Below are 22,658 nucleotides of genomic sequence, written 5' to 3'. Positions count from 1 at the left end.
TCTTACTCTGGGCTCTTCATTCATTTGGAAGAACCCTGAAGTAGGATTGGTTTTCTCAGTGTGGGCAGCTATTTGCTGAGTATGGAATTTATCACTAGGACATTGAGCATAGCCAACAGCACTGGTTCCTGGAAGCATTTCTTGAGGTGCAGGTGCACGTGCCAGAGTGTTGGGCAATAGGGTGTTATCCAAATGATGGAAGCATTATATTTCTCTATTATGAGTGGAAAAGGAAGAAATAGTGGCAAGAAACATAGTCTCCTGCCTACCACTGAACCACATGGAAGAGAAAGTATTACTACTGGCTTTGTGCCTGTATCGCACTAAGTGGCTTAAAATATATGCTGAATGGCAGGACAGCAGTGGCTCACATCTGTAATCCTAGATACTCAGGAGACTGAGATTTGAGGCTCATGGCTTGAAGCCAGCCCAGGCTGCAAAGTGTGTAGGACTTTTATCTCTAATTAACCAGCAAAAATCTGTGAGTATGGGCTGGGAAGGGCTCAGTGATAGAGTGCTTGTCTTGCATGCATGAGGCATATATAAGCAGAAAAAGCCGGAAGTGATGCTTTGGCTCAAGTGGTAGAGCACTAGCCTTGAGCTGAAGAGCTGAGGGACAGCGCCCAGGCCCAGGGTTCAGGCTGCATGACTGGCAAAAAAAAAAAAAAATCTGGAAGTGGAACTTAATTTCAAATGATAGAACACTAGCTTTGAGTAAGAAAGCTGAAGAATAATACCTAGGTCTTGAGTTGAAGCCCAGAAATGTTAAGCATATTGTGGTTAATGAGCATGGACCAGACTAAGAAGAGAAAATGGACTTTGTGGTTTTTTTTTCCTTTTCCTTCAGTCCTGGGGCTTGAACTCAAGCCCTGGACACGATCCCTGAGCTTCTTTTGCTCAAGGCTAACATGCTACCACTTGAGCCACAGTGCCACTTCAACTTCTTCTGTTTATGTGGTACTGAGGAATGGAACCCAGGGCTTCATGCATGCTAGGCAAGTACTCCACCACTAAGCCACATTCCTAGCCTAGTTTTTTTTTTAATGTCTTTGTAATTATGTGTAAAAATCATTACTATCCTATTCTTTAAACTGTCAATAGATACATACTGGTGAGGAAAGGACTAAAAGTTTTCTGATATGTGGTTGAATAGATCTCTTAGCACATTCTATCCAAAGTCTTGTCTTCCTCTTGGAGGAATGAGTCTCATCAGCTTAGTCTTACTGCTTTTAAGTTGCATACTTAAAAACAATTTTTTTTTCTTTTTTCTTTTTTTTTTTTTGTCAGTTGTGGGGCCTGAACTCTAGGCCTGGGAACTGTCCCTCAACTCTTCAGTTCAAGGCTAGCGCTCTACCACTTGAGCACAGTGCCACTTCTGGCTTTTCCTGCTTATGTGGTGCTGAGGAATCAAACCCAGGGCCTTATGCATGCAAGGCAAGCACTCTCCCACTGAGCCAACTTCCCAGCCAAAAACAATTTCTTTATTGCTTTTTTTTTTTTTTGTAGGTCATAGGCCTGGGTGCTGTCCCTCAGCCCTTCAGCTCAAGGCTAGTGCTCTACCACTTGAGCCATAGCACCACCCCTGATTTTCTGGTGGTTAATTGGAGAGAAGAGTCTTATGGACTTTCCTGCACTGGCTGGCTTTGGACTGTGATCCTCAGATCTCAGCCTCCTAAATAGCTAGGATTACAGGCCGTGAGCCACCAGTGCTTGGTGCTTTTCCTTTTTTTTTTTTCCTCAACCTAATCTCAGAAGTATTTCCTGCTTTAAGAAAGAATTTCCAGGCGTCAGTGGCTCACATCTGTAATCCTAGCTACACAGGAGGCTGAGATCTGCGGGCCACCATTCAAAGCCAGTCCGGGCTGGAAAGTGTGAGACTTTTATTTCCAATAAACAACTAGAAAACCGGAAGTGGTGCTGTGGCTCAAGCAGTAGAGCGCTCACCTTGAACTGAAGAGTGCAGGGACTGCTCCCAAGCCCAGAGTTCAAGCCCCACAACCAACAAAAAGAGAGAGAGAGAGAGTAGGTAAGATCTAAGGATCATGGTTCAAAGCTAAGCCCCAGCAGGAAAGTATGTGAGGCTCTTATTTCCAATTAACCACCAGAAAACTGGAAATGGCACTGTGGCTCACATAGTAAAGCTCTCACCTTGAGCTGAAGAGCTAAGGGACAGCATCCAGGACCAGAGTTCAAGCCCCATGACCAACAAAAAAAAGAAAAAAGAAAAAAAGAAAGAGAATTGTACCTATGCCAAGTTCTTTACTATCTCCAAATAATATTTTCTAGTTAGAGGGTAGGACCAGAGTTCTTTTTGCAAGATAGAGGTATATCTTTGTAGCCTGTGCTGGCCTGGATTTCTTGATTTTATTGCCTCAGCTTCTTGGGTGGGATTGTAGACATGAACCACTCCTGACTCCAGAATTCAATTTAAATGAAATAAATGCTGAAGTGGTATTGTGCCAGCCTGATTGGAAAATGTCAAGTGAGAGACTGAGGCCCTGAGTTCAACTCCGGCCAGCAGGGGGAAAGAAAAAAAATAAATAATTTATGTGAAAGCACTTTCGAACCATTAAAGCATCATAGTATACAAGTAAGTTATGGGTTTATCTAGCCACCAACTTGGAACTATTAATATTAGTTATTACATGTGCCTAATACAATCTTTTTTTGGTTTTGTTTTTGTTTTTTTGGTGCTGCTCCTGGGGCTCGAACTCAGGGCCTGGGCACTGTCCCTGAGCTTTTTTTGCTCAAAGCTAGTATGCTACCACTGAGCCACAGTTCTACCTCTGGCTTTTTTCTTTTTTAATTTAATTTATTATTTATTTATTTATTTATTTGGGGGGGGGGTTCGGTCATGGGGCCTGAACTCTGGGCCTGGGCGCTGTCCCTCAGCTCTTCAGCTCAAGGCTAGCACTCTACCACTTGAGCCACAGCACCACTTCTGGCTTTTTTCTTTTTGCTTATGTGGTGCTGGGGAATTGAACCCAGGGCCTCATGCATGCAAGGCAAGCGCTCTACCACGGAGCCACCTTCCCAGCCCCTAATTTAAAATTTTATCTTTGAACAGCTCTCCTCTGTCTTTGTGTCCTTTTCTTCCCTCTTCTCAGATATATTTGAATCTACTGGGCCATATGCTTCCACTAGATTCTTTAGTCAGTTCTGTCCCTTTCCAGGGTAGTCCTGTATGCTTCACACAGGAACCTTCAGTCCTTAAAGGAGATAGCACATTCTCCTCAACCGGCCACCCACTCACCAGATCCAAGTCTGTCCAGTCTCACCACCAAGTAGAGAGGAGTTCCCTGACTCACCTTTCTCTTCCTTCTTCCTATTTATAGAGTGCTCCCGATTGTGACATCACATCCATCCCTTGGCAATGGAACTTGTCACTAGGAAGGAAGATTCAGTCGGTGATTAGCCAACAAGATGGGTTTCTTAGAGTATCTACTGAGTGGCACTGAGTGGAGGCATCCGGGGGTTGGAACCTTGTAAACAGGGAACCTACCCCCCACCATTTGGAAGGTAAAGAGCTTTGGTTTGGAACCCCATTCCATGCTTCACCTCTTTTTTTCTGCCAGGGGCCTTCTGTCCTAGAAAACCTGATTTCTAAAACACCTTTGGAGGGGTTTTATTGTTGTTAAATATAAAGTTCTGTTACTGATGAGCCATTATAGTAAAGCACCCTTTTGAAATGTGCATTGGCTTACTCGAAGACCCAAGTGCCACAACTGAAAACAGAAGACCTGTGATTGGTTCAAATGATGCAGAAAGCTTTCTGATATTAACCTATACTACCCTGTTTATTGAGTATTTATGTCTCACACTAATTATCTTATTTTTTGGTGGTACTGGCATTTAAACTCAGGTTCTGGCAATTGCTAAGCAAGTGCTATGCCACTTAAGCCATGCCCCCTACTACTCACAATAATAATCTTACTGACAATTGCTTAATAAGTTTCATGTCTTGGAAGTGGCACTATAGCTCAAGTGGTAGAGCGCTTGCCTTGAGCTGAAGAGCTGAGGGACAGCGCTCAGGCCCCACGACCGACCAAAAAAAAAAAAAAGTTTCATGTCTTTTGTGTGTTTTTAATCTTGTGTATATATCTACTTATATATATATATATATATATATATATATATATATATATAATTATTATTATTTTTATTTTTATTTTTCTAGTCATGGGGTTTGAACTCTGGGCCTGGGTGCTTTCCCTGAGTTCTTCAGCTCAAGGTGAGCACTCTACCACTTGAACCACAGTGCCACTTTCAGTTTTCTGGTGGTTAATTGGAGATTAGAGTCTCATGGGGGCTGGCTTTGACTCACGATCCTCAGATCTCAGCCTCCTGAATAGCTGGGATTACAGGCATGAGCCACTGGTGCCTGGCTTATATCCTGTGTATTTTACTAGGCTTATGCACCTTAATTTGAGGATAAGAATTGTGTTTGCTCTTTCCCCTGCATTTCTTTCTTTCTTTCTTTCTTTCTTTCTTTCTTTCTTTCTTTCTTTCTTTCTTTCTTTCTTCCCTTCCTTCTTTCTTTCTTCCCTTCTTCCCTTCTTTCCTTCTTTCTTTCTTCCCTTCTTTCTTCCCTTCCTCCTTTCCTTCTTTTCTCCTTCCTTCCTTCCCTTCCCTTCCCTCCCTCCCTTTCTTTCTTTCTTTCTTTCTTTCTTTCTTTCGTTCTTTCCTTCTTTCTTTCTTTCCTTCTTTCTTTCTTTCTTTCTTTCTTTCTTTCTTTCTTTCTTTCTTTCTTTCTTTCTTTCTTTCCTTCTTTCTTTCTTTCTTTCTTTTCCCAGTCCTGGGGCTTCAACTCAGGCCCTGAGCACTGTCTCTGCACTTCTTTTGCTCAAGGCTAGTATTCTATCACTTGAGCTACGGCATTACTTCCAGCTTTTTCTGTTTATGTGTTACTGAGGAATGGAACCCAGAGCTTCATGCATGCTAGGCAAGCACTCAACCACTGAGCCATATTCCCAGCCCTCCTCTGCATTTCTTTGTTGGCAGTGCAGTGTTGTATATTTAAGATGAAGATGGGCTGGGAAGGTGGCTCAGTGGTAGAGAGCTTGCCTTGCATGCCTGAGGCCCTGGGTTTGATTCCTCAGCACCACATAAGCAAAAAGAAAAAAGCCGGAAGTGGCGCTGTGGCTCAAGTGGTAGAGTGCTAGCCTTGAGCTGAAGAGCTCAGGGACAGTGCCCAGGCCCAGAGTTCAGGCCCACCACCGGACCAAAAAAAAAAAAAAGATGAAGATGACACTTGGAGTAATCACAGAAATAATGTTGAGTGCTGGTAGAAAAGTGGGAAGTCTACTAACCTTTGAAACCTGGCAGGCCTTACTTTCCTAATGGTGGGGAACATCTGGCCCAAGGGCTATATAGACGTAAAATTATTTGGTAATGACAGTACAGACACATGCTTTGCATTGGTTTCCTGTAGCCATCTTCCTGAATTGATCATTTTATATGGCCTGTGAATGATGTTATAAATACCCAAATGGCCCCTAGCAGAGAAAAAAAGATTCCCCACCCCACCTTAGGCAATGGATGAGTTGTTAAAAGAACTATAAGCCTAGCCAGCCCAGGCAGGAAAGTCTGTGAGACTCTTATCCCCAATTAACACCGAAAACCAGGAGTGGCGCTGTGGCTCAAGTGGTAGAGCTCTTGCCTTGAACTGAAGAGCTCAGGGACAGCACCCAGGCCCAGAGTTAAAGCCCTATTACTGACAAAAAGAAAAAGAAAAAAAGAACTAGAAGCCTTCTGAATTCTTTTGTAAGTTCAACTAAGTAAACTGAATTGCCATACCTGTAATCAGGCAAAGATTAGGAGGATCATGGTTTGAGGCCAGACAGCGTTCAGGGCTCTTCAGTTCAAACTGGGTACAGTGGGACTGGTCTGTTTTCTCACCTTTGTGGAACGGTAAGGTCTGGAGAATCCTGGTTCCAGGCCAGTCTGGGCCAGTTTTCAAGACTCCCATCTCAACAGGAAACATCTGGATAGTGTGTTTATCATTCCAGTTATAGAAGGAAGTATAAATAAGATCACAATTCAAAAATAAACAGAACAGCCAAGCACCAGTGGCTTGCTCCTATAATCCCAGCTACTCAGGAAGCTGAGATCTGAGGATTGTGGTTTGAAACTAGCTCTGGGAGGAAAGTCCATGAGACTCTTATCTCTATTTAACTACAAAAAGCCAGAAGTGGATCTGTGAGTTGAGTGGTAGAGTGCTAGCCTTTAGCACAAAAGCTCAGGGACAGTGCCCAATCCCCAGGTTCAAGCCCCAGGACTGCCCCTTCTCTCCAAAAAATAACCAGCGCAAGGACAAGGCCCTGAGTCCAAGCCCCAGTACTGGGAAAAGGGGAGAATCCCCTGTGGTAAATTCATTATCTATCATTGCATTCTAGAACTAACAAAGACCATAGAGACTATGTAACTTACCCTTTCATCTCACAAGTGAGAAAACTTGAGTTTTTGTTTTTTGAGTTTTTGTTTTTTTTCTGGTCCTGGGGCTTGAACTCAGTACCTGTCCCTGAGTTCTTTTAGTTAAGGCTAGTGCTCTACCACTGGAGCCACAGAGCCTCTTCCAGCTTTTTCTTAGTAGTTTATTGGTGATAAGAATCTCACGGACTTTCCTGCCCGGGCTGGCTTAGATCCTTGATCCTCAGATCTCAGCCTCCTGAGTAGCTAGGATTACAGGTGTGAGTCACTGGTGCCCAGTTGGAATTTTGAGTTCTTAAGAGAGGGAGTAAGGTAATTTCAGTCTAAGGATTCTATTGCTTAAATAAAAACAGCCACTTCCTTTTACCTAATTAGTCAAAAGAGTGACCTAAAAGGCAGCAAGATGAAGTTGTGGTGCTATTGGCTCATGCCTATAATCCTTGCTACTCAAGGTGAAGTCAGGGCACCTTTTATAATAGTTGCCACCTAATTTACCTATTTGTTTTACATTCCTAGTCATGGAATCATAGAACTTGTAGAGCACTTTAGATCTTATGTAATCTAGGATGTTTTACATCACACAGAGTAAGGAAACAGGTCTGGAAAGGTTAAGTAACTTGCCTGAGGACATGGCATTTGGTCAATGGTGTAGCTAGAACTGTGGCTCAAATTCATGTTATTAATTTTTTTCTTTTTCCTTTTCTTTGTTCTTTTCCTGTCGTGTGTGTCTGCGAGGGTCCTGAAGCTTGAATTCGGGGTCTTGGCCACTATCTTTTGCTCAAGGCTATGCTCTACCACTTGAATCACATCTCTACTTCTTTCTTTTTTTGGGTGCTTAATTAGAGATAAGAGTCTCACCAGCTTACCTGCCAGGCTCCCGTGATCCTCAGATCTCAGCCTCCTCAGTAGCTAAGATTACAGGGGTGGGCAACCAGCACCCAGTCCCTCCTTTCTTTCCTTGGTCTGATGACCCCAGTTCCATACCTCCTCTCTCTCTATTCCCTCCCTTTTTTCTACCTTTCCTCCCTCTCTTCCTTTTTGTTTAGAGACAGTATTATCTCTATGTTGCCAAGTCTAGGCTATAACTCCTTGACTAAGGCAGTTTTCCTGCCTCAGCCTCCAAAGTGCTAGAATTGCACATAACCAAGTATAAGAATCACAAGCCTCGCTGGGCGCCAGTGGCTCATGCCTGTAATCTTAGTTACTGAGAAGGCTGAGATCTGAGGATTGAAGTTCAAAGCCAGCCCGGACAGAAAAGTCCCTGTGATTTTTTTTTTTTTGCCAGTCCTGGGGCTTGAACTCATGGCCTGGGCACTGTCCCTGAGCTTCTTTTGCTCAAGGCTAGCACTCTAATACTTGAGCCATGGAGCCACTGCTGGCTTTTTCTGTTTATGTGGTACTGAGGAATGGAACCTAGGGCTTCCTGCATGCTAGGCAAACACTCTACCACTAAGCCACATTCCTAGCCCCCCTGTGAGATTCTTATCTCCAATTAACAACAAAAATAGTGCTGTGGCTCAAGTGGTAGAATGCTAGCCTTGAGCACAAAGAGGCTGAATGACAGTACCCAGGCCCTGAGTTCAAGTCCCAAAACTGACCAAAAAAAAGAATCTCAATTGGCTTTATTTTCTGTTCTCTGTTTTCTTGGGGCTAGTACTCAGGGCCTGGATCATGCTAAGGAAGCATTCTGCCACAGAGCTACAGCCCCAAATGGCTTTATTTTCTATTCCCAGGCTACATTTCATTCCATAAAATAGAGTTAGAACCACTGGCTCACACCTGTAATCCTGACTATACAGGAGGCTGAGATCTGAGGAAAGTCAGGCAGGAAAAGTCTGTGAGACTCTCATCTCCAATAAACCACTAGTAAACTGGAAGTGGCGCTGTGGCTCAAGTGGTAGAGCACTCGTCTTGAGCTGAAGAGCGCAGGGACCGAGCACCCAAGACAAGAGTTCAAGTCCCACAACCGACAAAAAAAAAAATAGACAAAAAAAACATAGAGTTAGTGTTCCAATGGACTGAGCAGAAGAGATTGTTGTTTGTTTGGTGATAGTAGTTTTTTTGTTTTTTTTGTTTTTTTTGGTCCGGTCGTGGGGCCTGAACTCTGGGCCTGGGCGCTGTCCCTCAGCTCTTCAGCTCAAGGCTAGCGCTCTACCACTTGAGCCACAGTGCCACTTCCAGCTTTTTTCTTTTTGCTTATATGGTGCTGAGGAATCGAACCCAGGGCCTCAGGCATGCAAGGCAAACGCTCTACCACTGAGCCACCTTCCCAGCCCTTGGTAGTGAGTATTGAACTCAGGGCTTTGAGCTTGTTAGGCAGGTACTCTATTGTTGAATCATGCTTCCAGCCCTTTCTCACACTAGTTATTTTATTTTTGTTGTTGGTCATGAGACTTGAACTCTGGGCCTGGGCCCTGTCCCTCAGCTCTTTAGCTCAAGGCTAGTGTCTTCCACTTGGGCCACAATGCCACTTCTAGTTTTCTGGTGGTTTATTGGAGATAAGAGTCTCACAGAGGGCCGGGTGCTGGTGGCTCACGCCTGTAATCCTAGCTACTCAGGAGGCTGAGATCTGAGGATCACGGTTCAAAGCCAGCCCGGGCAGGAGAGACCGTGAGACTCCTATCTCCAATAAATCACCAGAAAACCGGAAGTGGCGCTGTAGCTCAAGTGGTAGAGCACTCGCCTTGAGCTGAAGAGCTGAGGGACAGCGCCCAGGCCCAGAGTTCAAGCCCCATGACCGACAAAAAAAAAAAAAAAAAAAAAAAAAGTCTCACAGAGGGCTGGGAAGGTGGCTCAGTGGTAGAGTGCTTACCTTGCATGCATGAGGCCCTGAGTTCGATTGCTTAGTACCACATAAGCAGAAAAAGCTGGAAGTGGTGTTGTAGCTGGAGTGGTAGAATGCTAGGCTTGAGCTGAAGAGCTGAGGGACAGCGCCCAGGCCCAGAGTTCAGGCCCCACGACCGACAAAAAAAATTAAATAAAAAAGTCTCACAGATTTTCCTGCCTGGCTGGCTTTGAACTACAAACCTCAGATCTCAGCCTCCTGAGTATCTAGGATTACAGGTATAATCCACCAGCGCCTGGCTATACTAGTTATTTTTAAGATATTGGGTCTTAGCCGGGCGCTGGTGGCTCACGCCTGTAATCCTAGCTACTCAGGAGGCTGAGATCTGAGGATCGCGGTTCAAAGCCAGCCCGGGCAGGAGAGACCGTGAGACTCCTATCTCCAATAAACCACCAGAAAACCGGAAGTGGCGCTGTAGCTCAAGTGGTAGAGCGCTCGCCTTGAGCTGAAGAGCTGAGGGACAGCGCCCAGGCCCAGAGTTCAAGCCCCACGGCCGACAAAAAAAAAAAAAAAAAAAAAAAAAAGATATTGGGTCTTGCTTTTTGCTTGGGCCCATGCCCAGACTCTTCTATTTTATGCTTATTTCTATAGTTGGGATGACAGGTGTGGGCCACCATGCTCAGCTTCTTCCATTGGGAGGAACTCTTTCAATTTTTTTTTTTTTTTTTTTTTTGGTCGGTAGTGGAGCCTGAACTCTGGGGCTGGGCGCTGTCCCTTAGCTCTTCAGCTCAAGCAAGGCTAGTGCTCTACCACTTGAGCCTCAGCGTCACTTCCGGCTCTTTCTGCTTATGTGGTGCTGAGGAATCAAACCAGGGGCCTCCTGCATGCAAGGCAAGCACTCTACCACTGAGCCACCTTCCCAGCCCCAATCTGATTTGTATTCTCCTGGGAGCTCTCAGTTAATCTGGTCTAGCTGACCTTTTCTAGGTTACCACAAGGTGATGGTTAATCTGTGGCTTGCCTGCTCTTAGAGCAGGTGCTCATCCTTGGTCCGATGATCCTCTGAGTTGATGCACACAGGAGTGGTTTGAGACACTGTGGACTCATTTGTTCAGATCTCACCTTTGGGAAGCCCAGAGAAGGGGCATGGCATAATTGCTACCCTTTGGATTTTGCTCTCAATCTCTCCTCTATCTACATCACCACCACATAAATTGAGACTCTTATCAAGTCTCTCCTGCCCTGCCTAGAAGTTCTTCCTGTCTCTAGTCTCCTCCAAGTTTACACGATGATTCTAAAGGAGCGGCTACCACATCATTCCTAAGTCTTTCAGTGATTTCTTATATCCTTTTGGACAAAGTCCAAATTCCTTACAGAAGTCTTTTCATGACCTGTTCCTTGCTCGCCTCTAGCTTTGTTGTCTGTCTTGATACTCCCTCCCTACTGAATCCTCCTTTCAACCTTAATTATCCTTACTTACTGTTCCCCAAACCCATTGTGGCCTAATACCTCAGTCTAGTTATCTCTTCTTTCTGTCCTATAGGACTCATTTCTGATGATGCTTAATCCTAGAAAACTTCTCAAAACTGCCCTCCTTTTCTAGCTTTGCAGCTTGAGTCATGCCCATAACCCTCTGGCTGTGACCTTAAAACCATCTTCTACAATTCCGAGTCCTGGAATTAAGTTTCTAGAGTCAGCTTAATTTTTTCCCTAAAATGACTATCACATACTATCTATTTTTTTTTTTTTTTTTTTTTGCCAGTCCTAGGGCTTGAACTTGGGTCAAGGGCACCGTCCCTGAGTTTCTTTTGCTCAAGGCTAGCGGTCTACCACTTGAATCCTAGTGCCATTTCCTGCTTTTTCTGAGTAGTTTATTGGAGATAAAGAGTCTCATGGACTCTTCTGCCTGGGCTATCTTCAAACTGTTATCCTCAGAGCTCAGCTTCCTGAGTAGATAGGATTACAGGTGTGAGACACTGGCACACAACTACATTGTACCTTCTTAATAATTATTTGTTGGGTAAATAAATGGGTCTTGGCGATGAGTTCCTGTTACTATATTATCAATAGGCTTTTCTTGAACAGACCTCTTTTTCTCTGTTCGTTCCTTCTAGGACCTGGGTTTCAGTGATGAGACATGGGGTATGATGTAACACGTTTCCAGGGGGATGTTGATGAAGACCTTATCTGCCCTATTTGCAGTGGAGTCTTGGAGGAGCCAGTCCAGGTGAGTTGGTCTGATGGCAGATTTGGGTGGGACAACAGATGGCTGTAGAATTAATAGAAAATATTTATGAGGGATACAGCCAAAGTGCCAGTGGCTCACATGTGTAATCCTAGCTGAGACCTAGAGGATCACAGTTTAAAATCAGCCTGCCTGGGCAGAAAACTCAAGAGATTCCATCTCCATTTAATCAATGAAAAGCTGGGTTAGAGGTGTGGTTCGCATGTTGGAACACCATCTGTGACCAAGAAACTTGAGCAGAGGGATAAGCCCTGAGTTCAAGTCCCAGTACTGGCAAAAATGAATAAAAATAAACTAAAGAGAATATTCACAAGGAATGGAACACAGGGGGGAAGTTACTGTGTTCTGCTTCTCCATTCTTCCCTTTAGGTTTTAGGAAAGGGGAACAGCAATGGCTACATGGGGAAATGAGCCTTTAGACTCCATCTAGAGGGCTGGGAATGTGGCTTAGTGGTAGAGTGCCTAGCAGGCATGAAACCCTGGGTTCGGTTCATCAGTACTACATAAACAGAAAAAAAAAAAAACGCAAGTGACACTGTAGCCCAATTGAAAAAGTTCTAGCCTTGAACAAAAGAAGCTCAGGGACAATGCCCAAGCCCTGAGTTCAAGCCCCAGGACTGGCAAAAAAAAAAAAAAGCATCCATCTAGAAAGAAGATATCAAGATATCTCAGATTCTCTGGTTTAGATTTTGTTGTGAGGTCATTTCTGAGATTTTCTGCTATAAAATGGTCAATTGCTTATTTCTGCTGGCAGTAGCTTGGTAGCCACCTTTCTCTTACATGAACTCTAAAGTCTGTCTTATCCTTCTGGACTTTCCTGTGCATTTTGATTGATGTAGCGAGTGGATCAGGTATCCAGAAATCTCCTTGAAAGCCTCTTACCTGACTACAGTCTGTCTAACACACACTAAGTGAAGAACTGTATTTACTGATCCATTCTCTTCTTAGAAAGACCCAACTTTGGATGCAGCAAACCCTTTCTTCATTTTGATATGAAAGCTGCCAGTGTGAATAGATCATTTCTAGGCAAGTGCTCTGTTACTTAAACTGTGCCCCCATCCCAGTCACTAGGTCATTTCTCTGCAGGCCTTGCCATCCCAAAGTCAGCTGTGTCTTCCTGGGGCACGTTTGAGGAGAAGCTCAGGATTATCAGGCAAGTAGTGAATAAAATATCTTTTTTTTTTTTTCCTTAAGCAGTCCTAGGCCTTGGGGCCTAGGCACCATCCCTTAAGGGTGGTGCTCTACCATATGAACTATCACTTTACTTCTGGCTTTTTGGTGGTTAATTAGACATGAGAATCTCATTGTAGATTTCCCTGTCCAGGCTGGCTTTGAGCTGCAGTCCTCAGATCTCAGCCTCCTGAGTAGCTAGGATTACAAATATGAACCACGAGCTCTCAGCTCTCAGCAGTTACATTCATGGGCCTTCATCCTTATTCTGTAAATACCAATTCATTTCTGGCACTTGTAGTCAACTGGACATAATCTAATTTCCAAACCAGGAGAATAGTCAAGGTGGTCACATTCCATGCTTCCATTACTCCCAGGGCTCCTCTTGAATCTTTTTTTTTTTTCCTTGTCGGACTGGGGCTTGGACTTGGGGCCTAGGCACTGTCCCTGAGCTCTTTTGCTCAAGGCAAACACTCTACCACTTGAGCTACATCACCACTTCCAGTTTTCTAGTGGTTAATTGGCGGTGAGAGTCTCACAGATTTTCCTACCTGGGCTGTCTTTGAACTATGAGCCTCAGATCTTGAATCTTTAAGTTTATTCTTTGTAGTTCCTAACCAGCCAAAGGAGCACAAAAGCTTAGCTAAATAACAGTGGAAGCTGGCCCTGAACCCTTTTTTAGGCCTTTGCAGGCTACCATTAAAGGCATATTAGATGGGTGTGGAGCAAGTTATCCTGGTTTTTTCAAGAGGTCAAGGGGTGTGTCAGGTTTCCTACTCATCCTGGCAGGGCCTTGTTTGTTTTCTGGATCTGTCATTTGAGGCAAAGCACTTGAAAGGTGAATAGCAATCAGTCATAGTTGGAAGCCATTTATCCACTTCCAAAGTTCTCTGAAGTTACCTTCTGAAGAGCATAGTAGGATAATCTACCGTCTTTCTTTCTTTCTCTCTTTTTCTCCCTTCCTTCCTTCCTTCCTTCCTTCCTTCCTTCCTTCCTTCCTTCCTTCCTTCCTTCCTTTCTCTTCCTTTCTTCCTTTCTTGTCCTAGGGCTTAAACTCTGGGCCTGGGCTTTGTCTCTGAGCTCCTTTTGCTCAAGGCTAGTGCTCTACCACTTGAGCCACAGTGCCACTTCTGGCTTTCTGCTTATATGGTGTGGAGGAATAGAACCCAGGGCCTCATGCATGCAAGGCAAGCACTCTACCACTGAGCCACCTTCCCAGCCCCTGTTTGTTTGTTTACAATGAACCCAGGTTCTTAAGCAGGTATTCTAAGTGACTATGAGAACTCTCATTTCCATCCTTGCCCTTGTCTACTTTGTTCCCCCATAGATAGCTATTTATTAGTTTATCTGGTATCCCTGCCACAATTTCTAGGTAGCTGAAAGCAAGTATTAGGGGAAGTGGATGGAGGTGTAGACTTTTTCTTTCTTTCTTTTTTTTTTTTTTTTTTTTTGGTGTCAGTTTTGGGGCTTAAACTAAGAACCCTGTCCCTGAGCTTCTTTTGCTCAAGGCTAGCACTCTACCACTTGAGCCATAGCTGTACTTCTGGCTTTTTGCTAATTTATTAGAGATAAGAATCTTATGCATAGCCGGGCGCTGGTGGCTCACGCCTGTAATCCTAGCTACTGAGGAGGCTGAGATCTGAGGATCGCGGTTCAAAGCCAGCCCGGGCAGGAGAGACCATGAAACTCCTATCTCCAATAAACCACCAGAAAACCAGAAGTGGCGCTGTAGCTCAAGTGGTAGAGCACTCGCCTTGAGCTGAAGAGCTGAGGGACAGCGCCCAGGCCCAGAGTTCAAGCTCCACGACTGACAAAAAAAAAAAAAAAGTCTCACAGAGATGTTTCTGCATGGGTTGGCTTTGAACCACAATCCTCAGCTCTCAGCCTCCTCGGTAGCTAGGATTACCTAACTACTCAGCTAGGTGGGAACCACCAGCTTCTGGCTTTATTTGCATTTTAAAATGTCAATCATTCTGACTGCTAAATATAGATTAAATTAAAAAGGATGGGCTGGGAAGGTGGCTCAGTGGTAGAGCGCTTGCCTTGTATGCATGAGGCCCTGGAGTCCATCCTCAGCCCCACATAAGCAGAAAAAGCCGGAAGTGGCACTGTGGCTCAAGTGGTGGTAGAGCGCTAGCCTTGAGCTAAAGAGCTGAGGGACAGCATCCGTGCCCTGAGTTCAGGCCCCACGACCGGCAAAAAATAAATAAATAAATAATAACTAAGTAAAAAATAAAAAGGACAAGGGAAACCAGTGAAACACATACATAATAATTCAGATAAAGGGCTGGGAAGGTGGCTCAGTGGCAGAGTGCTTGCCTTGCATGCATGAAGCCATGGGTTCGATTCCTCAGCACCACATAAGCAAAAAAGAAAAAAAAACGGAAGTGGCGCTGTGGCTCAAATGGTAGAGCGCTAGCCTTGAGCTGAAGAGCTGAGGGACAGCGCCCAGGCCCAGAGTTCAGGCCCCACGACTGGACCAAAAAAACAAACAAACAAAAATAATTCAGATAAAAAATATTATGATCAGCTGGCACTGGTGGCTCAAGCCTGTAATCCTAGTTACTGAGGAGGCTGAGATCTGATGATCATGGTTCAAAACCAGCTCAGGCAAAAAAGTGTGAGACTCTTATCTCCAACAAACCACCGGAAAACCTGAAGTGGTGCTGTGGCTCAAGTGTTGGAGTGCTAGCCTTAAGCTGAAGAGCTGAGAGACAGCTCCCAGGCCCAAAGTTCAAGACCCAGAACCAACAAAATAATAAAATTAGTATGATGGCAGCTTTTGAAGCGAGTTAGTGGCAGAATGATGAGGTACCATCTAAGACTTTGAGAAGAATGAAATATGTTTGAGTATAAGGGTTAGAACCTATGAATAGTTGGATTAATGATACTGATAATGACTTCTTTCCTTATGAAACCTGTTTCAGTTTTTGGTGCCTAAGGATCTCACAGGCAGATCTTAGGCACCTAGGAAGTGCTGAGGACATAGTAAACACTCCAGCCACTCACTCATCACCACCTAAGCACCTTCTATATCTGCACTGCTGCATCTCTGATGGTGTCTATAAAGGGGTCAGGAAATCATTGGACAGGAAGTAGGCTGAACTATACTTGACAAAACTAAAAAGAATGTTATTCAAAAAAAAAAAAAACTATTTAGGAGCATAGATGTTGCTGATGGGACTCAGGGCAACACCTCAGATCAGCCAGAATTTTTGGTCAACCTTGATTCAATACCTTGGGTTTACATAGAGAGATCTCTTAACACCTGGGGGGGGGGGGTGTCACAGGCTTTTCCAATTTTATTTTCTTTGTTCTTGTTATGTTTTCTGAGATAGGGTCTTACTGTATAGGGCAGGGTGACCTAGACCTCACAATGTAGCCTAGAACATGAAGTCTGGCCTTGAACATGCTAGTCTTTTTTGCTTCAACCTCCCAAGTGCTTTAATTATAGCCATGCACCACCATACCCAGCTATTTTGTTTTCTTTCTTCTTTCTCTCTTTTTTTCTTTGTCGGTCATGGGGCCTGAACTCTGGGCCTGGGCTCTGCCCCTCAGCTCTTCAGCTCAAGGCTAGCACTCTACCACTTGAGCCATGGTGCCACTTCTGCCTTTTTCTGCTTATGTGGTGCTAAGGAATTGAACCCAGGGTCTCATACATACAAGGCAAGCACTCTACTACGGAGCCACCTTCCCAGCCCCTGTTTTGTTTGCTTGTTTCAACTTATGTCAGTAAATCTCTGCCCCTCTCCTCTCTACATCTGAATCTTAGTCATTCTTTAAAATTCATATCAAATTTGGCCTCTTCATGAACATCTTCTGTGGTGACCTAGCCTGGAAAGATGTAGTTTTTTTTTTTCAGCAGTTCTTTTTTTTTTTTTTTTTTTTTTTTTTTTTTTTTTTGTCGGTCGTGGGGCTTGAACTCTGGGCCTGGGCGCTGTCCCTCAGCTCTTCAGCTCAAGGCGAGCACTCTACCACTTGAGCTACAGCGCCACTTCCGGTTTTCTGGTGGTTTATTGGAGATAGGAGTCTCACGGTCTCTCCTGCCCGGGCTGGCTTTGAACCACGATCCTCAGATCTCAGCCTCCTGAGTAGCTAGGATTACAGGCGAGAGCCACCAGCGCCCGGCTTTTCAGCAGTTCTTGTACAATCCAATTGACAATTAATAATAATTGGCTGCCTTACATCATCTTTCCCATTGTTCTGGAATGTTATTTATACCTCTTATTATTATATAACTTTTTACCTGCTTGTCTTGTCTTACAAAGGAAACATATCTTAAACTTGACCCTAAAATTCTATGACCACAGGGACCTCTGGTCCTACAAGCTGACTTTGTCATTGTCAAATGCAGGTGGGTAACTCCTACTAATATTCTTGTGTCTCCTTCACCCTGCTCTCCCCACTAGGCGCCTCACTGTGAACATGCTTTCTGCAATGCCTGCATCACCCAGTGGTTCTCTCAGCAGCAGACGTGTCCGGTAGACCGTAGTGTTGTGACAGTCGCCCACTTGCGCCCAGTACCTCGGATCATGCGGAACATGCTATCAAAGTTGCAGATTGCCTGTGACAACGCGGTGTTTGGCTGCAGTGCCATTGTCCGGCTCGACAACCTCATGTCTCACCTCAGCGACTGTGAGCACAACCCGAAGCGGCCTGTGACCTGTGAACAGGGCTGTGGGTGAGATTCCTTCCCTTCGGTCCCACATGGATAAGGGCTTTTCCATTTATACTCCTGCCTCTGGATACACTGCTCACAAGCTGAGGCGGTCTCCTGTGCATGTAAGCAAGGAGCATTCCTCACCTTCTTAGCTCCCTCCCCAAGTTCCTATTTTTTTTTTAATGGTACTGGGGTTTGAACTCAGGGCCTTATACTTGCTTGATTGGTAATCTACCATTTGAGTCATGTCTCCCTGCTTTGTGTTGGTTACTTTGGAGACAGAATCTCACAGACTTTTCTACCTTTGCTTTGAACTGTGATCAGTCTCCTGAGTAGGCAAGACTACACTGTAAGCACCCAGCTGAATCGTTTATTTATGTATTTAGGTGCTGGTACTGTGGCTAGAATGCAGGACCTGGCACTCTGATACAGCTTTTTTATTCATGGCTGGTATGCTATCACTTGAGCCATGCCTTCTGTCCAGCATACTGCTGGTTAATTGGAGATGGATTCTTTTTCAGACTTTGCTGGGCTGGCCTCAAACTGAGAGGATCTCACTCTCTTGCTCTTTTTCAACCATGATCTTTTTACTCTCGCTTTAATAAAAGAAAGAGGACAACAATTCAGCAATCGGATTTACTTTATTCTTTCCTTTCAATCCAGTACTACTTTCTCTTTGTCAGGCTTACTGCTCTAATTTCCAACCTTCTCATGTTTCTTCTTGTCCTATTTTTTCCTTTCTGGGAGATACGAAGTATTTGATTAAATGCTGATAGCTGGAACAGTGAATCTAGGACTTCTCAGAGTAAGTGCACTGGCCAAATCTGTACACGGAAAAGAGAGTAATGTGGCCAATGGGCAATAAAGCACTGTCTTTCCTTGTCCTGGTTTATGCTTTCCCTGCTGCTTGTGTGCAGTTCTAACAAGACAGGACACACAGCAATCTTCAGTTTAGGAGGGCCATCCTAAGAGTAGGGCTGACTCTTAATAGGCATGAAAGTCAATCGGAGAGAGACAAAACAGACAGACATAAGAAAAAATCCTGCAACACTGAAGGTTTTTTGCTTTTTGTGGTTGTTTTGGGACTAGTCCTGAGGTTTGAACTTAGGACCCAGGCACTTGCACTTTTGTGCTCAAGGCTCTCATTCTACCGGTTGAGCCACAGCTCTACTTCTTTGATAGTGAATTGGAGATGAGAGTCTCATAGACTTTCTTGCCTGGGCAGGCTTTGAACCAGGATTCTCAGATCTCAGCCTCCTAAGTAGCTAGGATTATGAGTCATCACTATTTTTTTTTGCCAGTCCTGGGGCTTGAACCTCAGGGCCTGGGCTCTAACTCTGAGCTTCTTTCGCTCAAGGCTAGCACTCTATCACCTGAGCCCAGTGCCACTTCCAATTTTTTTCTGAGTTTATTGGAGATAAGAGTCTTGTGTACCTTCCTGCCTAGGCTGGCTTCAAACTGCAATCCTCAGATCTCAACCTTCTGAGTAGTAGCTAGGATTATAGGCATGAGCCACCTGTACCTGGCTAATACTGAGTGGGTTTTTTGTTTTTTTTCTTTCTTTCTTTTTTTTTTTTTTTTGTTTGTTTGTTTTTTGTCAGTCGTGGGGCTTGAACTCTGGGCCTGATCCCAAGGCTAGTGCTCTACCACTTGAGCCACAGTGCTACTTCCTAACACTGAGTTTTGAAGGATGAAAGTTCAGAGAAAGTTGTCAGCAAAGGGGCAAGGAGGATGCTTGGGAGAAGAGAATAAAAGGAATAAATAATAGACCTGAAATGAGTGCTAGAAATTTAGAGTTGGAGAAAAGCCCACTTGGCAATTTTCTGCCACAGAATGAGCTCTTAGCTCACGTGTCCCATTGAATGAGCCTATTCTCCTCTATCCCCACCCTGGACTGCAGCCTGGAGATGCCCAAAGATGAGCTGCCAAACCACAATTGCATTAAGCACCTGCGCTCCGTGGTACAGCAACAGCAGACACGTATTGCAGAGCTGGAGAAAACGTCAGCTGAACACAAACACCAGCTGGCAGAGCAGGTAAGCCCCAGAGAACATGGGGGAAAGTATGTCTATCATATGCAAATAGCTGGCAAATACTGCTTTGAACACATACACCTGTGTTGTGTTTATGAGACTAGATGAGCAGATTGTTCTGACTATGGCTTAGTAGAGAATCAGATTAGAGTTTTCTTACTTCACTCCATTTCATTCATGTCATTCTCTAAAATTTACCAAATGCCTTCTCTGTGAAAGCCCTTTGCATAGAGAAAACAAAATAGCGAGAAATGAGACATACTATCTCTTTATTTTTGTGCCAGTGCTGGGACTTAAAGTCGGACCTGGGCACTACCCCTGAGCTCTTGCTCAAGGCTAACACTCAACCAGTTAAACAACTTCTAGCTTTTTGGCTGTTAATAGGGAATAAGAGTCTCACATAGCCTGTGTGGTGACTAACACCTGTAATCCTCAAGTGTTAGCTGAGCCTCTCAGGAGGCTGAGATCTGAGGTTTGTGGTTCAAAGACAACCAGAGCAGGAAAGTCTGTGAGATTCTTCTCTCCTATTACAGAAAAAGCCAGACGTTAGTACTGTAGCTCAAGTGGTAGAGTGCTAGTCTTGAGCAAAAAGAGCTCAGGGACAGTGTCCAGGCCCAGAGCTCAAGCCTTTATTATTAATTAATTAATTAATAATAAAGAGTCTCAGACTTTCCTGCCTGGACTGGCTTCAAACTGCAGTCCTCAGATCTTAGCTTCCTGAGTAGCTAGGATTACAGGCCTGGGCCACTGGTGCAGCTGCCCTCATTCTCTTGGCTTTTTTTTTTTTGTTGGTCATGGGCCTGAACTCTGAGCCTGGGTGCTGTCCTTCAGCTCTTCAACTCAAGCTAGCGCTCTAGCCACAGTGCCACTTCTGGCTTTTTCTGCTTATGTGGTGCTGAGGAATCAAACCCAGGGCCTTACGCATACAAGGCAAGCTTTCTACCACTGAGCCACCTTCCCAGCCCCTCTCTTGGCTTTTATCTGCTGTTTGCCTTAACCATCACCACTGGTTCTCTTTTCCTCCAACAGAAGCGAGATATCCAGCTACTAAAGGCATACATGCGTGCAATCCGCAGTGTTAACCCCAACCTTCAGAACCTGGAGGAGACAATTGAATACAACGAGATCCTTGAGTGAGTGTCCATATCCTGCCACCAAAGCCTAAAAGGAGGAAGAGCAGGGAGTGGCAGAAGAGGGCTAGACTAAGAGTTGGCAGTAAGATAGCTAGGCCAAGTCCACTGTTTCTTAGATGTTGGGAGGTAAAATGCAGAAACAGAGAAGACAATAACCCTCAGCTCCAGTACAGTATATCTTGTGTATTTGGGTGGTAAAAGAGGAAGCCTGCCCAGCGACCCAGTCTGTCCAGAATTAGGTGAGTACAACCAAGTACAAAGTCCTGTATTAAAGGAGTGTGAGGAGAGACAAAAAGAAATAGAAGATATCATCCCTGATATATCATCTTCAGGTAGCTTACAGCCCAGAGAAGAGGAGGCAGAGTGCATATCCAGGAAAGTGATCTAAAATGCAGCAAATACAAAGTAAACAAGCAAAGTCTTAAGATTCCATTCAGTTCTGGAGTCCTATTCAGTTCAAAGACTAAACTGTAAGTGTGAAATGATATATACAGGACAAATAGTGCTAAGTGGGATACAGTATAGAAGAATCGTTGCTTGATTTCAGTAGACATCTGTGAGCACTTCTTACGTGCCAAGCACTAGATGTGCTAAGCACTGGGATTTCAAAGAAAAATAGCAGGGACAGAATGTAGGATCTTGAAGTTTAATCTGGTGCATAGTGTGGTGATTTGGATGGGACCAACTGGGAAAGAGTTGGGGGTTCTGAGCGAGCTGATGATGCTGGAAGGAAAGATGGGATAATAGAGACAAGCTGACTGCAGAGTGGGTGGTCATTCCTCTTAGGAAAAGCCAAAACAGAACGAGAGGATGAGCTGGAATGACCATGCCCAACCCTCCACACAGGTGGGTGAACTCCCTGCAGCCAGCAAGAGTGACGCGGTGGGGAGGGATGATCTCCACACCGGATGCTGTCCTCCAGGCCGTCATCAAGCGCTCCCTGGTGGAGAGTGGCTGCCCTGCCTCTATTGTCAACGAGCTGATTGAAAATGCCCACGAACGTAGTTGGCCCCAGGGCTTGGCCACACTAGAGACAAGACAGATGAACCGGCGCTACTACGAGAACTACGTGGCCAAGCGCATTCCTGGCAAGCAGGCCGTTGTCGTAATGGCCTGCGAGAACCAGCATATGGGTGATGACATGGTGCAGGAGCCCGGGCTTGTCATGATATTTGCGCATGGTGTGGAGGAGATATAGGAGACTCAATCAGCTGTCAGGAAGAGATGGAAGTCAGAAAAACTCTCATCACTCCAGCAACTGGGCCCTGAATCCTTCCCACTATCCTTAATGCCATGACCGGCACTGGAGCCACACATTCCCCTGCCCTTCTGATACAGAAGGGCCCTGGGACACTTAGATGAGCCTTTTGGGAGGGAAACTCAGATTCCTGCCTTTTGCCATATTTCTTCCCCTAAAATGTCTGTCAGTGTACAGTTGGGGTGGGAGAGTCCTGCCAACGGTCCCTGGTTCTAGATATTTTCAGAAAGCACAAGAGATTTGGTTTCCCTAGAGGATCAAGGTGGAGTGAGGAGTCTTAATAATTGTCCCTCTCCTCCAAAACCAGGGAATCAGAACAGGCAGACCTATTGGCTCTAAGCAGCATTTAGAGGGCAGCTCTGAGGAGCAGACTTCCTGAAGAAATTTTAAGGGTGGAACCAAGACCCTAGAAGTCAGTAGTGAGGCCAGGAGTTGGCCATCACTGGTAACCCTTAGGGGACCATTGGACCTGTGTGCCAAGCACATCCCTGTACGGCCCACCTTAAAGGTGCAGGCTCCTGCTGGGTCTGCAGGTATACAGGTTGGATTGCTGAAAATTTCCAGATGAGCTCTTTTTTTTTCCTACATGTTTTCATAATTAGGGAATGACAGCATTGGGAGTAGGGGCTAGACTATTGGGGTTCATATGCTCAGCGAAGTGGCTGCTCTCTGGCTTTTGCTGGAGTAGGATAGGCATTGCCCCTTGTGGCATGTCCATAATAGTTCATACACTCCTCTCTGTGATTATAGTGAGTTATTTTGATAATTTCCTTTGGCTGTTTGTTTATACTCCACAAATCCCATCTGTTTCCCACTTTTTTTTTTTTTTTAAGAATGGCCTGGTTATGGCTACCTTACTCTCTAGCCCAGCCACATTGTTGGCAATTTAATTTATTTACTTTTTTTTTTTTTTTAAAGAAAGGAAAAAAGAAAAAAAAAATCAAA

At 44.7% G+C, this 22,658-nt stretch overlaps 2 protein-coding genes and 1 non-coding gene across 3 annotated transcripts in view; 2 read left to right on the top strand and 1 right to left on the bottom strand.

The window, feature by feature from the left end:
• The window catches only part of Nabp2 (nucleic acid binding protein 2), a 13,761-nt gene extending 10,469 nt beyond the window's left edge, over positions 1–3,292 (bottom strand). The window contains exon 1 of the mRNA XM_070043148.1: positions 3,254–3,292. The gene's annotated coding sequence lies outside the window, so the exon portion shown is untranslated. The remainder of the gene's footprint in view (positions 1–3,253) is intronic.
• Rnf41 (ring finger protein 41) overlaps positions 1–22,658 on the top strand; it is a 24,707-nt gene extending 2,049 nt beyond the window's left edge. Inside the window, exons 2-7 of the mRNA XM_070043094.1 lie at positions 3,336–3,519; positions 11,329–11,441; positions 17,039–17,310; positions 19,190–19,325; positions 20,352–20,455; positions 21,302–22,658. Of these exons, the coding sequence (XP_069899195.1) occupies positions 11,352–11,441; positions 17,039–17,310; positions 19,190–19,325; positions 20,352–20,455; positions 21,302–21,653 (954 nt within the window). The 5' untranslated portion in view covers positions 3,336–3,519; positions 11,329–11,351 and the 3' untranslated portion in view covers positions 21,654–22,658. The remainder of the gene's footprint in view (positions 1–3,335; positions 3,520–11,328; positions 11,442–17,038; positions 17,311–19,189; positions 19,326–20,351; positions 20,456–21,301) is intronic.
• Positions 18,169–18,294, top strand: LOC138806396 (small Cajal body-specific RNA 11). The gene has a single exon (XR_011365846.1). It is a non-coding gene; the product is annotated as a small Cajal body-specific RNA 11 (non-coding RNA).

Source organism: Dipodomys merriami, unplaced genomic scaffold (genome assembly GCF_024711535.1).
Source record: "Dipodomys merriami isolate MVZ:Mamm:240054 unplaced genomic scaffold, mDipMer1.0.p SCAF_10, whole genome shotgun sequence".
Taxonomy (NCBI): domain Eukaryota; kingdom Metazoa; phylum Chordata; class Mammalia; order Rodentia; family Heteromyidae; genus Dipodomys; species Dipodomys merriami.
This window is presented reverse-complemented; position numbering and strand designations above follow the sequence as displayed.